Source organism: Vulpes lagopus, chromosome 7 (genome assembly GCF_018345385.1).
Source record: "Vulpes lagopus strain Blue_001 chromosome 7, ASM1834538v1, whole genome shotgun sequence".
In the NCBI taxonomy this organism is placed as follows: Eukaryota; Metazoa; Chordata; class Mammalia; order Carnivora; family Canidae; genus Vulpes; species Vulpes lagopus.
The window spans coordinates 21,544,276-21,558,116 of record NC_054830.1 but is presented as its reverse complement, the minus strand read 5'-3'; the positions used below and the strand labels follow the sequence as shown (position 1 = coordinate 21,558,116).

Sequence of the window (13,841 nt, the reverse complement as noted above, 5' to 3'; positions counted from 1 at the left end):
TTTTTCCACATAAACATGTATCTGAGCAACTAAGTAGTCCACATACTTTAGTAGTCCCGTATATCAAGGGGCACCTCGATGGCTTGGTTGGTTTAGCGTCCAACTCTTGATCTCAACTCAGGACTCGCTCTCAGGGTTGTAAGTTCAAGCTCTGTATTGGGCTCCATGCTGGGTGTGGTGCCTACTTTAAAAAAACAAAACATGTTGAGGCTGCTTGTGTTTTCAAAGTACTTAGGTTAGTCTCCCACTAGAACATAAGCTCTGTCAAAGTCTTTGTTACTTCCTACCATGTCCTTTGGGCCCAGGTCAGAACAGGCCCTGGCACCTTGTTAAGGTGAATATGGCCATAGTGCTTGAAGTGAAGGTCAGAAAAGCTCAGGAGTAAAAAGCATAAATATTTCTCCTTCAAATCATTGCAGTGGCATCAATAAGCCAGATCACTGCAGTAGATGGAAACTTAACATTTTCAGACTTAACATGCTTTGTTTTTTCTTGAGGATTCTTTGATTTGATAGTAGAAAGGAGGACTGGTCTGCTGTTTACAAAATAGTTAAATTTGTTTTCTTTTACTTAAGACCTAGTCCCTTTTTTTTTCTTTTTAAAGATTTTATTTATTTATTCATGAGAGACACAGAGAGTGAGAGAGAGGCAGAGACACAGGCAGAGGGAGAAGCAGACTCCATGCTGGGAGCCCGATGCAGGACTCGATCCCAGGGCTCCAGGATCATGCCCTGGGCTGAAGGCGGCGCTAAACTGCTGAGCCACCCAGGCTGCCCGAGACCTAGTCCTTAAGGTGCAATGCCTAGCTTTTTATCAAGAACTATGAAATATAAGGGATGCCTGGGTGTGGCTCAGTGGCTAAGCGTCTGTCCTTGGCTCAGGGCATGATCCTGGGGTTTTGGGATCGAGTCCCACATCGGGCTCCCTCTAAGGAGCCTGCTTCTCCCTCTGCTAGTGTCTCTGCCTCTCTCTCTGTGTTAAATTTATTTTTAAATAAATTAAAAATCTTTAAAAAAAGAACTATAAAATATGAGTCTTTTTTTTTTTTAATTTTTATTTATTTATGAGAGAGAGAGAGAGAGGCAGAGACACAGGCAGAGGGAGAAGCAGGCTCCATGCACCAGGAGCCCGACGTGGGATTCGATCCCGGGTCTCCAGGATCACGCCCTGGGCCAAAGGCAAGCGCCAAACCGCTGCACCACCCAGGGATCCCAGAACTATGAAATATGAAAATAAAAGTAGAAATACTCAGCATTTGGTCCCTTTGTCCTCTTGAGGATTATTTCCTTACATGTGTTACTGACATAGGGCAATTAAGTACTATTAACTTTGTAATAAGATACTTGCCCCTTTACCTTACATCCATTTGCCAAGGAAAAGGGGGAATTCTAATACTCTACCGGGAGTCCCTAAAACTTGGGTTTTATTATGAATACAGATTTCTGCCCACCAGCTGAGGGAGATGATTTGTCCTTAATCCCTAGCACATCTTTGGTTTGTTCTGGGTCCTTATTTTCCAACTCCATCCATCCTTCCTTCTGCAGACTGTTTTGATTGATGGGAAAGAAGTTTGGTTACACTGGTTTGTAAGAGATTTCTTTCATTGGGTGGTTTGATTTGTTTTTTCAGTCTGCTCCATCTGGACACAAACATCTGACAGTTGAAGAATTATTTGGAACCTCTTTGCCAAAGGAACAGCCAGCCGTCATGGGTCTAGATTCAGAAGAAGTGGAGAAGCTGCCAGGAGATGCCTCCCAGAAGGAGTCCAGCTCACTGCTACCATTTTCCTTTGAACAGTCAGGAGGAGTCCCTCCATCAGAAAACCTGGGTGTCCGTCCTGCTGCGCACCACCCAGTCCCACCTGAGGTCCCTGCCCCAGTGCTCATCACTCCTGCCTCCATAACACAGTCCGGTGAAAAACAGGCCCCAGGCTATGCCGTCCCCCTGCGCCCCGTGCTCAGTCCCACTCTACCAGCAGACGCTCCCACAGCACAGGTTCCCCCCAGCTTACCCCGGAACGCCACCATCATGCAGGCAGTGAAGACCACTCCAAGACAGCGGTCTCCGCTCCTGACCCAGCCAGTCCCTGAGCTGAGCCACACCAATCTGACTGCCACCCAGAGCCCCTTCAGGGCCCCACTGAGCGTGACAAACACAGCTGGTACATCCCTCCCAAGTGTCGATCTTCTCCAGAAACTCAGGTTGACCTCACAGCATGACCAAATACAGACCCAATCACTTGGGAAAGGTGCCATGGCACCCAGCTTTTCCCCAGCAGCTGGCCAGCTGGCCACTCCTGAGAGCTTCATAGAGCCTCCCCCGAAGACTGCAGCAGCGCGAGCCTCAGCATCCCTGAGCAACATGGTGCTTGCTCCCCTTCAGGTACTGGCAGGAGGCTGGGTGGCTCTGACTGGGTGGGGTGAAGCTAAAAAGGCCTTGATGTTGCCTGCCACTAGGCAGTCCCTTCAAAGAGATGCTTGTTAGGTACATCCAGGGCCAGAAGATGGGGAGGTAAGGAGCCCTGTAGTGAATAGCCAGATCATTGGTATGTGGTGTTGTAACTCAGTTCCACTGTCCCAGATCTCTCAACCGATACAACTCAAGACACAATACTTGTATTTTCCCAGCACAGCGTCCATTGTAGGGGTTTTTGTTTGTTTCTGCGTGACAAGTCCAGGAGTCCGCATGTGACTCAGACCATAGATCCAGATTATCCCCAGCTCCCTTGGTACTCAGTGCCCACCTTGGGCCAGACACACTTGGGGTGCCATAACAGCATCCCAGATTTGGAGATATGGGGTCAAGTAAAACTTCCTAAGGAAGCTCATGTTTAGCTAAAATCTGAAGGCTCAGTAGAAGTTAGCCAGACCTTTCCTTAAAAGATTTTATTTATTCATGAGAGACAGAGAGAGAGGCAGAGACACACAGGCAGAGGGAGAAGCAGGCTCCATGCAGGGAGCCCGATATGGGACTCAATCCCAGGACTCCAGGATCAGTCCCTGAGCCAAAGGCAGATGTTCAACCACTGAGCCACCCAGGCATCCCAGCCAGACTTTTCCTAAAGGTAGAGAAAAGTGTTTGAGACAGGAAAACTAGTATGTACAGAGGCCTAGAGATGAGTGGCATTTGCTAAATGTAAAGACCTGTATATAGTGTGGCTGAATCTCCTATGGAAGGGACTTGGAGCCAAGGTCGTGACCGAGGAGCAGGACTTTGGAAACTATGTGAAGGAGTCAGTGGCTTGTTCCCAGAGCCCTAAGGGAGTCTTTCAAGGCTTTGAGCAGAGGTGATGAGCAGGACAAGGAGAAGACAGAAGTGAGACCACCCTCAGGAAGGAGGCCAGGCAGTTACCCAGGCTTGAGCTGGTGGGGGCCTGACATTGGGAGTGTGGACAAATGAACAATTGCAAGCAGTGGGACCTGCTGGTAGACTGAGGGTAGGGCATGAAGAAGTTCGTCCCTCAGTGATGGATGAGGCTAGTGAGTTTATAGATGAGATTACAGTGATGTGTACAAGATCACACAGCTGATCACAGCAATAGTGCTGTTTGCCTTCCAGGATCTCAGTTCCATGCCCATTAATAATAATTTACAGTCTTAACATTTCACCAAGTAATACTGTACAGAAGAGCCCATCATAATAATTGTATGTGATTTCTTAGTTAATGGACTGTGTTTTGTTCCATTCCTTTAAAATCTCGTACAGAAAGAAAGGAAACTTAGTGTCTTGGTTATACATTAAATTGTCACTTGGGAACATTTGTGTTGAGGTTCTCTGCAGTGTTAGGAGAGGGGATGTTTTAACAGATCAGTATTGCACTCCTGAAATGCCCCTGCTGCTCTGGAAGTGCAGGGCAGCAGCTCCAGGTTTGGGCCTCCGGGATGGCTCCCGCTCTCCAGTGTGCCTCCCTGCAGGGGATGCCTACCTACACGTGCATTTTCATATATATTTCATTTCATTGAGGACCTGGGCTTCATTGAATTTTAAATGAAATGCTTTTGCTCTACAACAAGAAGTTTTTTGTCTCCCGATGAATAAGGACAAAGTTTATCATATGGAGGTGTGCCTCTGGATGAAGACTGTTTAGTGCCACCTGTCCAGAGTTCATGCTGCGTTATTGAGGTCTCATGCTGCCAGGATATGCCATCTCTACAGATTCAAGAGCAAAACTATACTTGGGTTCTACCTAGCTCTTAGACACAGGTTTCCATTCTTTCCTTGGAGACGCCTTGAAGGCTCTGCACACAGTCCTTTTCTTGGGGAAACTGTGGGGGTCAGAGGCTGTCCCAGTGCCCTCGCCCTGCAGTTTTGAGGGATTAGAATCTAGGAACTAGTTAATGTCTGAACTATTCCTTATTGCCAAAGTGGATTTATCCGAGGTAGCTTGGAAATCTTCATTGAAACTTGCTACATCTGTTCATCTTTTCTTTTTAAATGTTGCAGTCTATGCAGCAAAACCAGGATCCTGATGTCTTTGCCCAACCTAAGGTGTTATCCAGTGCCATCCCGGTAAGCACTCCCTTTTTGTGAAGAACACATTCTATTTAAGCTCTTCTACTGGGTTTGTGAAGTAAAACGTTGTTTGAGTGGAAACTGGTAGCTTTCAAGGCTAGAGCCCCCTTAGATGCCCCTCTTAGGCCAGGCTGCCCTGCTCCCCAGACAGAGTTCATTGCTGCAGTCCCTGTGAGTTGCAGTCATCCTCTCTAGAATAATCCCTTCCCTGATCATACCGAGGGTAGGGTCAGCCAATGGGACTGGGTGCTTGCTCAGTGTTTGTCAGCTGAGAAGCATGTCAGCATGGTTTCTGTGAGGAGGAAATACTCTTTGCCCTGCAAGAGCTATGATGCCCTGGTTAAGAATCACCATGGTGCTCAGGCTCCCAGGCCTGCATGCTGTGTCCCTTGCTTGTTCTCCCCTGCCCCACTTGGTAAAAGTTGTCCCCACCCCTCCATTACCTACCAGCCTTGAAGCGCACACTTACTTTTTTCAGTTACTGAACTTTTACGTTCCCATTTACCTTTGAGCATTTATACCTCTCCTCAGGTCTCAGAACTTAAATTGCATCCAGCTCCTGATGGGTACTGTTAACTGGTCTTCCCTGTAGCTCATCCTGCTGCCTGGGGATCAGCAGGGTGCTCAGCCTGGGGCAGCAGCAGCACCAGAGACAAATGGAAGGTGCAGACCCCAAAAACCACACCCGTAGCCCTGTGGCTGTTTGTAAATGAAGAAGGGTGACAGGAGAAAGAAAAAGAGATGTCTGTTGATTACATCAAATGGAGGATTTTTTTTTTTTTTTTTTTTTTTTTTTTAAGATTTCTCTATTTATTTAAGAGAGAGGCAGAGACACAGGCAGAGGGAGAAGCAGGCTCCATGCAGGGAGCCCGATGCGGGACTTGATCCTGGGACTCCAGGATCACACCCTAAGCTGAAGGCAGGCACTAAACCACCGAGCCACCCAGGTGTCCCTGATGGAGGAATTATTAAAAATGCTGACTATTTCTGGTTTAGTGTATTCTGATGGTTAGCTGCTATTAGCATAGAAGCACCTCTAAATGGAGGAAGTAGGTAGATGTTTTATTTGTAAGAAGTTGTATCCTGATACCCATAGCAGAATGATAAGTATATTGGACACTACAAAAGAAACTAATGCTTCATGCAACTGGATTTTTTTTTTTTCAAGATCTTATTTATTTGAGAGAGAGCAGGGTGGGGAGGGGCAGAAAGAGAGGGAGAGGATCTCAAGCAGACTCTGCACTAAGTGTGGAGCCCAACTCAGGGCTCCATCTCACAACCCTAATATTACAACCTGAGCCAAAACCAAGAATAGACATTCAACTGATTACAACCTGAGCCAAAACCAAGAATAGACATTCAACTGACTGACACATCCAGGCACTCCTTTTCTTTTTCTTTTTCTTTTTTTTCTGAAGTAAAATTTTACTGCAGTGAAATACATATAAAATGCAGATTCTGTTTTATGAGTGTTAACAAACATAACATCCCTTCGGGTAACCACTCAATCAGTATATGTAAGATTTCCATCACCCCAGAAAGTCCCTCATGCCCTCTTCCAATCACTTCCCTGCTCCCCATATAAAACTTTGCAGTTTTGGGGATCCCTCAGTGGCTCAGCGGTTTGGCGCCTGCCTTCGGCCCAGGGCGTGATCCTGGAGACCCGGGATTGAGTCCCACATCAGGCTTCCTGCATGGGATCTGCTCCCTCTGCCTGTGTCTCTGCCTCTCTCTCTCTCTCTCTCTCTCTCTCTCTCTCTCTCTCTCTCTCTGTGTGTGTGTGTGTGTGTGTGTATGTGTGTGTCTCATGAATAAATAAATAAAATCTTTTAAAAAAACTTTGCATTTTTAATTTATCATAGGATTTTTTTTTTAAGATTTAATTTTTTATTTGAGGGAGAACATGCTTGTGTGCATGAGCAGGGATGGGACAGAGGGAGAAGGAGACTCCCCACTGAGCAGGGAGCCCAACGAAGGACTCAAGGATCATGACCTGAGCCAAAGGCAGACGTTTAACCAACTAAGCCATGCAGACACCTCTTATCATAGGATTGTTCTTATTGTGCATACCCTGCTGTGATCATACTTCTTTTGTGTGATGATCAGACTTGGCTTCCCAATAAACAGACCCTTCATCCTTTAGCCGACAAGCTTCATTCATGACCATTGTTGCCCTGCAGGTCGCAGGCCCCACACTGGTTACTGCAACAACCATGGCAGTGTCTTCAGTCCTGCTGTCCCCAAGTGTTTTCCAACAGACAGTCACAAGGTCCACAGACCTCGAGAGAAAAGCAAGCGCCCCTTCTCCACTGACTGTTGGAACATCAGAAAATCAGAGAAAGCCTTCCATTATTCTCAGCAAGTCCCAGCTCCAGGATACATTAATACATCTAATAAAGGTATGCAGGCCATCCCAGCAGTTGAATCTGTAAACTTCTATTCTTTAATTTTAAAAAACATTATTCTTTTTAGAAAACCAGTTCATAAGGTAAATTGAAGACTAGCGGGACTGATGTTTCTCTCTTTCTGAGCATATACTCCCAATGGAAAAGTATCTGAATAAATTCCAAAATATTGATTGCAGCTGTCTCTGGGTGATGGGATTCTTTGGGTAGTTAGTTTTATAAATCATTTATACAGTAAGTTCTTCTGAGGTAAATGAAACATTACCATCTCTTCCAGAATGATTCCAGCTTCCTCAGTACACTTCACGAAGTCTACTTGCAGGTTCTGACCAAGAACAAAGACAACCACAACTTATGACTGGAGCAGAATAAATCCGAAGGCAGAATGTCGACCTCAGAAACGAATAGGCCTCATCATGGGAACTTCTAAACAGAACATTGAGTTTTGAGAATCCTGAAATTGAGCCTATGAGAAAGAGACTCATTCCTTAAGAATGTTTTCCAAGTGACGTTCTCAGTGATAATGGAGGTTTCACTGTGAAGCATCACCAGCAGACCTTTGTTTTGACAAAAACAAACAAAGCAAAACAAAACAAAAAAAACATTAAGTTGTGTGGGTGTTTTCATCAGCTGTAAGAAGGGATGTGAAATCAGGAGCCTGGTTTTCAGCTTGCTTTCACTCTCAAGGTCTTAGGGAGGGGAGGGGTCACCAGCCTTGTAGCAGAGTTCAGCCCGCACCCCTTCCCCTGCTTCTCCCCCCTAGAAGTTTGAGCCTTAGGCTGATAGCTAAGTTCTGAACAGAGCAGTAGTCAGCTCTGTGCAAAGTAGCTTTGAGTTTTAAGGATCAGAGTTTAAGTTGGCAAATTAGGAATGATTTGTTCAAGTGAAGTATATTTTTATGAATGCCCCATTTGGGCCTTAAAAGTTCTGAAATTTCTCAATTGTGTTTTGTTTTTTTTTTAAGTGTCCCCAGAGCTGCCATGCTGCGGGCTCCCAGGGCAGTGATACCACGTGACTAGGGCCTCCTCCGGCTCTGTGATGGTATGGGAGTAGCATGTCACACCTTTGAAGCAAAGGCTGGGACTGGTAAAGACTAAACTTGATCAGAAACCTTCACTTTACGTTAAACTATTGAGTGGTTTCGAAAATGTTAAGTTTTGTGTGAAGTGTAGCCTTATTTTCCTTTTCTGTCTAAACACAGAAGTCATTGTTGATTGTTTTCCTTAACACTTGGCAAAAAGGACCAGTGGACCAATCTAGCAAAGCCATTCTGGTTCCATTCCTCGAGTCTACTGAGAGTAGTTTTAAAGCTATGCAGAAAAGGGAGCTGTTATTCATACTGCCCTTATTTTATTATAGAATATGGAGTTAAAAACAAAGTGTGAAATTCAGAACTTTACCAATGTATTCCTAGGCTGTGAGTACTTTTGCAGCCCAAAGTGTGAAAATATGTAAAGATGCTTTGTTATGCTGCTATTGACCTGCCATGATTTATATTTATTCTTTTATGGCATGTAATGGTGATTAGTAATATTTTAATGTAGACTTTGATTTATTTCAGCAATAGTAATTTTAAGATACTCTTTGAATGAAAGTGTCTTCGTTTCTATGATGCAGATCATTTTGTAGTATTTAACCAATTAAGATGCACTGCTTACTTTTCTGAGCACTATTTAATGATGGGGTAAAAACCCAGTTGGCTCAACCAGCTAGCATAAGGGTGAGCTGTGAATAATGCTGATGGATGTGGTGGTTCCTCGCGAACAGTCATTTAAGCTTTAATGGTAACTCAATCATAAATCGATAGATTTTTTTTCCTAGCTGAGATTTTAGAAAATTACTTGTGAATTACATACTTGTTTTAGTTTGGTCTTAGTTTTTTTAGCATAAAGAATACTTTGTTTGATTGGCGTTTGTTACTCTAAACATGCTTCCTGGGCAGCTTTTCTGCTTGTCAAATTTAGTGTCTTTTCTTGCTGTCTACGTAGTTATTTGTGAATTGTACAGAAGTCAGGGAAGCTTGTAAGTTCTCTTACTCAATGGGGAAGAGTTTGTTGTCAAAGGTAGTGTGTGAATCCAGCAACCAAAAATGAATTGCTTGTACATCACCCAGGAAGGAAAATGTTGAAGTAAGATCCAGAGTGTTGCTGACACCAGGAGATGGTGTCGGGGGGAGCCATGTGACTGTTCTCAGAAAACAGGTTTCATCACACCCCCAGTGTGGTTTCCATGGGCTTTGGTACATGGAAGAATCAAGGGATTCTTGTTGTAATAGACGTATGACTTGAAATGACTTGAGTATGTGTAATATTACAAGAGAGTTAAGAGAGAATATCCTAAAGAGGGTCTGTAATCAAATCTGTTAATTTTCACCCTTTAATCCAAGGAATGAACATGATAGAGAATCTGTAAGTTTTCCTTAGTGGGAAAATAAACTTTGAAGTGCCCAAGTCATGGAGACTTGAAAAGGGTCAACCTGTTTCAACTCCCAAATTTACATATTCAAAGGATTTACTTAAAATTCAGAAGCCAGAAGTTCACTGTCACAATTACCAGAAGGTTCAGGCCAGAATGAGTCCCTGAAAAGTTGGGCCAAGCCTGACTAGTCACAGTCGGATGACCCTGGCCCGAAAGTCACAGTTCAATTGCCTTACTCCTGGGTCAGACTTCCTATCCAGAACCTCATGCTAGCTTAGATTGCATGTTTCCATAGCTGCCGTGACTTTACCAGAACCTTTGTTTCAGACCTTAGTTGAATCAAAGTAGACACCAAAATACAGATGCTTCTTGCTAGGTTTGCATTTAGGCCACCATGTCTGTCTGTGCACCACTCCAGCCCCAGTGGGTGGCCCTGCTCTTTTGTTGTAGTTAACGTGATGTCTGGATGGACTCCTGCACCTCCCAAACAGCCTTGTTCCTTCAGGGCAGAAACTCCTCAGCTTGCATCCTTCCAGAGATTTGTAAAGTGGGATTTTGAATCCTAAGTTTTCAAGTAAATGTCAGTGTCAGAAGAAGCATTTCTTACTATGTGCATGGGAATATCCTCAGCTCACCTTCCAAGCCTTTGGGGTGGCCGTCACAGAGTGGTGTTTTGCAAAGAGCCCAAATTGACGGGTCCTTCTCTGCTGAAGGCCACACAGGCCATTTAGAATGTGTCTGGCCCAATTTTGCATGTCAAGCATCTGTTCTTTTTCTACTTACGTTACCTTGTAAAAATTATAAACCCTATCAAATCCTGTACTAGGTAAATATGTTTAAACCATGCAGCTTTATTACTCTCCCCACCCCCCACCTCGCCCCCAAGAATGTAGTTTGACGTTTTCTCATTTGGGTAGAAGAGGCCATAACTGCCATTGTATTACTAATAATGCAACATGAAATTGAAGGTGCCTAACTGCTTACAAAACAAAATCAGCTGTCACACAGTAACTGGGCAAAACATAGAAGCAGGAATGAGAGGTGGGACAGACACAAGTGGGCCCAGTCCAAGTGAGTGAAGACCAGGAACCACAGGGATATATGTGTCCTGCATCCTTGCTGCAGATTTGCTGCTAAGCACGTGTTTCTTTCTTACCTATCTTTGGTTTTCTTCAGTTGTGTTCAAAGTACCTTCTGGAACCAATAGTGCCCTGTGTTTTCAGGAGGTTAGAATGTTAAGATCTAAATCAAGTAAAGCAACTTACACCGGGCTTTTTTAAAGTTGCATTTGAGAACATTTCCCTCAAGGAGCCTGTTTTCCAGCAAATTCAGCAGGAGAGACATGTGCAATGTTTCACTTGGTTTTCTATTTGACATCTTTATTTGAAATGCTAAGATGCAATATTGTTCACTTTGAAGGGGGAAAATGCAGAATTGTGTTTCCCTTTTATCTGTGTGATTCCTTAAGAAACGTGTTTTTAAAGTATGTATTCTAAATGGTTTTTTATTCTGTATTACTGCTTTGGCCATGCGGCTCTCATGACTTTCAGTGTACCAGATCCTCAGCTCCCTGAAATATGGGGCTGAGAAGCTCTGGAATTACGGCAAGATTTTTGTTCCATGAGCGCAATACTACATCATTAACATTTTTAATGGTATGGATTTTATACCATCTGTGTATGTTTGCAAATATTAAGTTATTACATGTTTTCAAATGAGCATTTTTCATCCTAAATTTTATATGTTTGCAAATATATTTTTTTAATAAAATTTCAAAACCAAGTTTTAGCACCTACTAAATTTTAATTGTGTTTTTATTTAATTTATAGAAATTGAACTTCTAAATGAGTTGCTGTGCTTTGCCAGAGCCTCACACTGGTGAGATGGGGTGAGGTAAAAGAACAGAGCTTGCCGGAGAAGGCCCTTGTCTACCTGTTTCCAGCCTGGGCCTTCCAGCTGTGCCGCGCAGGCCGCACAGATCCCCGGGTCCGAAGCCCCTGAGTCCTGGTATCTGAATGACTGAGCACTTCCTCCCCTGGTAGCTAAACATCAAATGTGTAACTGCTGTAAGTGGACAGCTAAAGAACTTCATTTACGCTTCTGTGGTTTCCCCAGACAGAGGGTGCACTTCAAATCACAGCCAAAAACACTGTTCTGTAAGAGAGTCTACGGGTCTCTGCCAGTTCCCACATCCATTCAATTCCTGCGTCTCAGGCTAGCACGTGCCAGGCATCTAGGATAACAAGGAAGAAAAGGAAGACGGAGGAAACTAAAATATGATCATTATGGGAAACAAAAGTTTAAAGGGGAAAGGAATCGTTAATCATCTATCTCCCCAACAACTGTTGACATGCTAGTAATCCAAACAAAATTCTCGGTAAGATGTTTGTTATCCCTGCCTGCTCTCGTATGGCAGAACTTGAGCTTGGCAGAACTTGAGCTAACTTGTGCTAAATGACTTTTTATGCAGACACACAAGTCATCATTCCAGCTGCATGCTCATTCAGTACTTAGGGGCTGCTGTCCCTATTATTTTCCCGATCTACACAGCAAGCCATTTTGGGGAGAAGAAAGTTGAAGCCGAGAGTGACTGAGGCATACGCCAAAGGTTGCTAATTATTAAGCCAGCTGGGGGTCACAGAATTGAAACCAAACAGGCTGAAGAGCTAGTCTAAAATTCCTTTCTTGACTCGGCTGTCTCGATGATAGATGATCTGGATTGCTTTATTATAGTTTCTTAGGTCTTGTCATCACTGTTTATTAAAAGCTAGCAGGGTCTGTTCATCTACTGGCTTACATGTCTGTTGGCACCTAGGAAACCAGGTAACTGGGTTCACTGGGAACTTCATGGGAAACGAAGGTCAGTGGGTCCTGACCAAGAGCTATAGCAGGTGGGTTGGAGGTTCCTCCATTGTCTCTAATGACATTTTCATACACTGTTGTTGGATCCCGGTTCGTAGATCAGATACTGCTTTTAAAAAAAAAAACAGATCTTTGCGAAAGGGTTGTGTGCATAAGCCTGCTGAGGCTTCCAGGAAACTTTCAGAGAGCTATCCAGAACCAGCCTATGGATGAGAAGCTAGAAATCCAGCAGCCATGCTGTCCCCATGAGGGAAGCCTACCTTTTGATGAATCTAGGTCCTTGGAAAGCAGAAGGGAAGAGCATCAAGAGACTCTCTCAAGCCCTAATGCTCACCTTACATGTCCACCTTTCAAGACAGTACCTTTTGGGCCGTCCATTACAGGCAATGTGAAAAGGCCTGGCAGGTTCCAAGATCCTCAACCTCAGACCTTGCAAGATGGAGTTAGGTGAGAGGACAGCGGCCAGGCTCCTGCAGACTGGGCCCATGGTGACCATGTGCCGGCCAAACAGCAGCCCCGGAAGCCCTCTGCGTCTCCTCCAGATTCACCAGGCTCCCCCAGTACCTTACAACTCCATGTGAGACGTCTCTTGTAACCAAGAGGTGGAATGTCTTTAAAGGAGCCGATACAAAGTCAGTGTGACAGTCCTCATGCTTGACAAAGCATCTCTTTCAGACAAGTAGGTAAATATGAAGAGCGATTCCACAAGTATTCATAACTGACACTCATCATGTGCTGTGTGCTTTGTCTGCATTCTTATGTCAGCCTCTCCACAGCCTGGAGAGCCAGAGCTTGCTCAGAGCGCAGCCTCAGGAAAGGGCCACATGGTGACCCCGGCACACAGGACACCAGTGACTTCCTGTCATCCTGGGCAGGGGCAGAGGTACTGGCTCTGTGGTTAGATTGACGTCAGTCTGTGGGTCTGAAAAGGGCCCCAGAAGGCAGCTTTGGTCAACAGGAACTTTTCCTTGGGCCTCTGTCACTACAGAAAAATGAGCCTGGCACTGCCTGAGCCCTGGCAAAGCCCAGGAAGGCGCCTTCCGCAAACCACCTCCCATTTGCTATAAAGGCTCAGAGTGCTGGCAGCGGCCCCCACCCTCCGGGTTTGAGGCTTGCAGGTTCCTGGAGCATTCTGAAGGGCATTTTGAAATGACAGTAGCATTGCTCTCCTGACAGGGCCATGAATCGGTTAAAAAACTGCTTCACTGGGCAGCCCTGGTGGCTCAGCGGTTTAGCACCGCCTTTGGCCCAGGGCGTGTTCCTGGAGACCTGGGATCAAGTCCCACATTGGGCTCCCTGCATGGGGCCTGCTTCTCCCTCTGCCTGTGTCTCTGCCTCTGTGTGTGTGTGTGTGTGTGTGTGTGTGTCTCTCATGAATAAATGAATAAAATATTTTTTTAAAAAAGCTGCTTCAGGGATCCCTGGGTGGCGCAGCAGTTTGGCGCCTGCCTTTGGCCCAGGGCGCGATCCTGGAGACCCGGGATCGAATCCCATGTCGGGCTCCCGGTACATAGAGCCTGCTTCTCCCTCTGCCTGTGTCTCTGCCTCTCTCTCTCTCTCTGTGACTATCATAAAAAAAAAAAAAAAAAAAATTTTAATTAAAAAAAAAAAAGCTGCTTCACTGCCAGTTGCCCTCCAGATGAA

At 44.9% G+C, this 13,841-nt stretch overlaps 1 protein-coding gene across 1 annotated transcript in view; it reads left to right on the top strand.

Moving 5' to 3' along the window:
• Positions 1–11,235, top strand: part of DCP1A (decapping mRNA 1A) — a 63,489-nt gene extending 52,254 nt beyond the window's left edge. Inside the window, exons 7-10 of the mRNA XM_041762827.1 lie at positions 1,630–2,382; positions 4,444–4,509; positions 6,693–6,911; positions 7,195–11,235. Coding sequence (XP_041618761.1) covers positions 1,630–2,382; positions 4,444–4,509; positions 6,693–6,911; positions 7,195–7,275 — 1,119 coding nt within the window. The 3' untranslated portion in view covers positions 7,276–11,235. The remainder of the gene's footprint in view (positions 1–1,629; positions 2,383–4,443; positions 4,510–6,692; positions 6,912–7,194) is intronic.
• Positions 11,236–13,841: the final 2,606 nt, after the last annotated feature.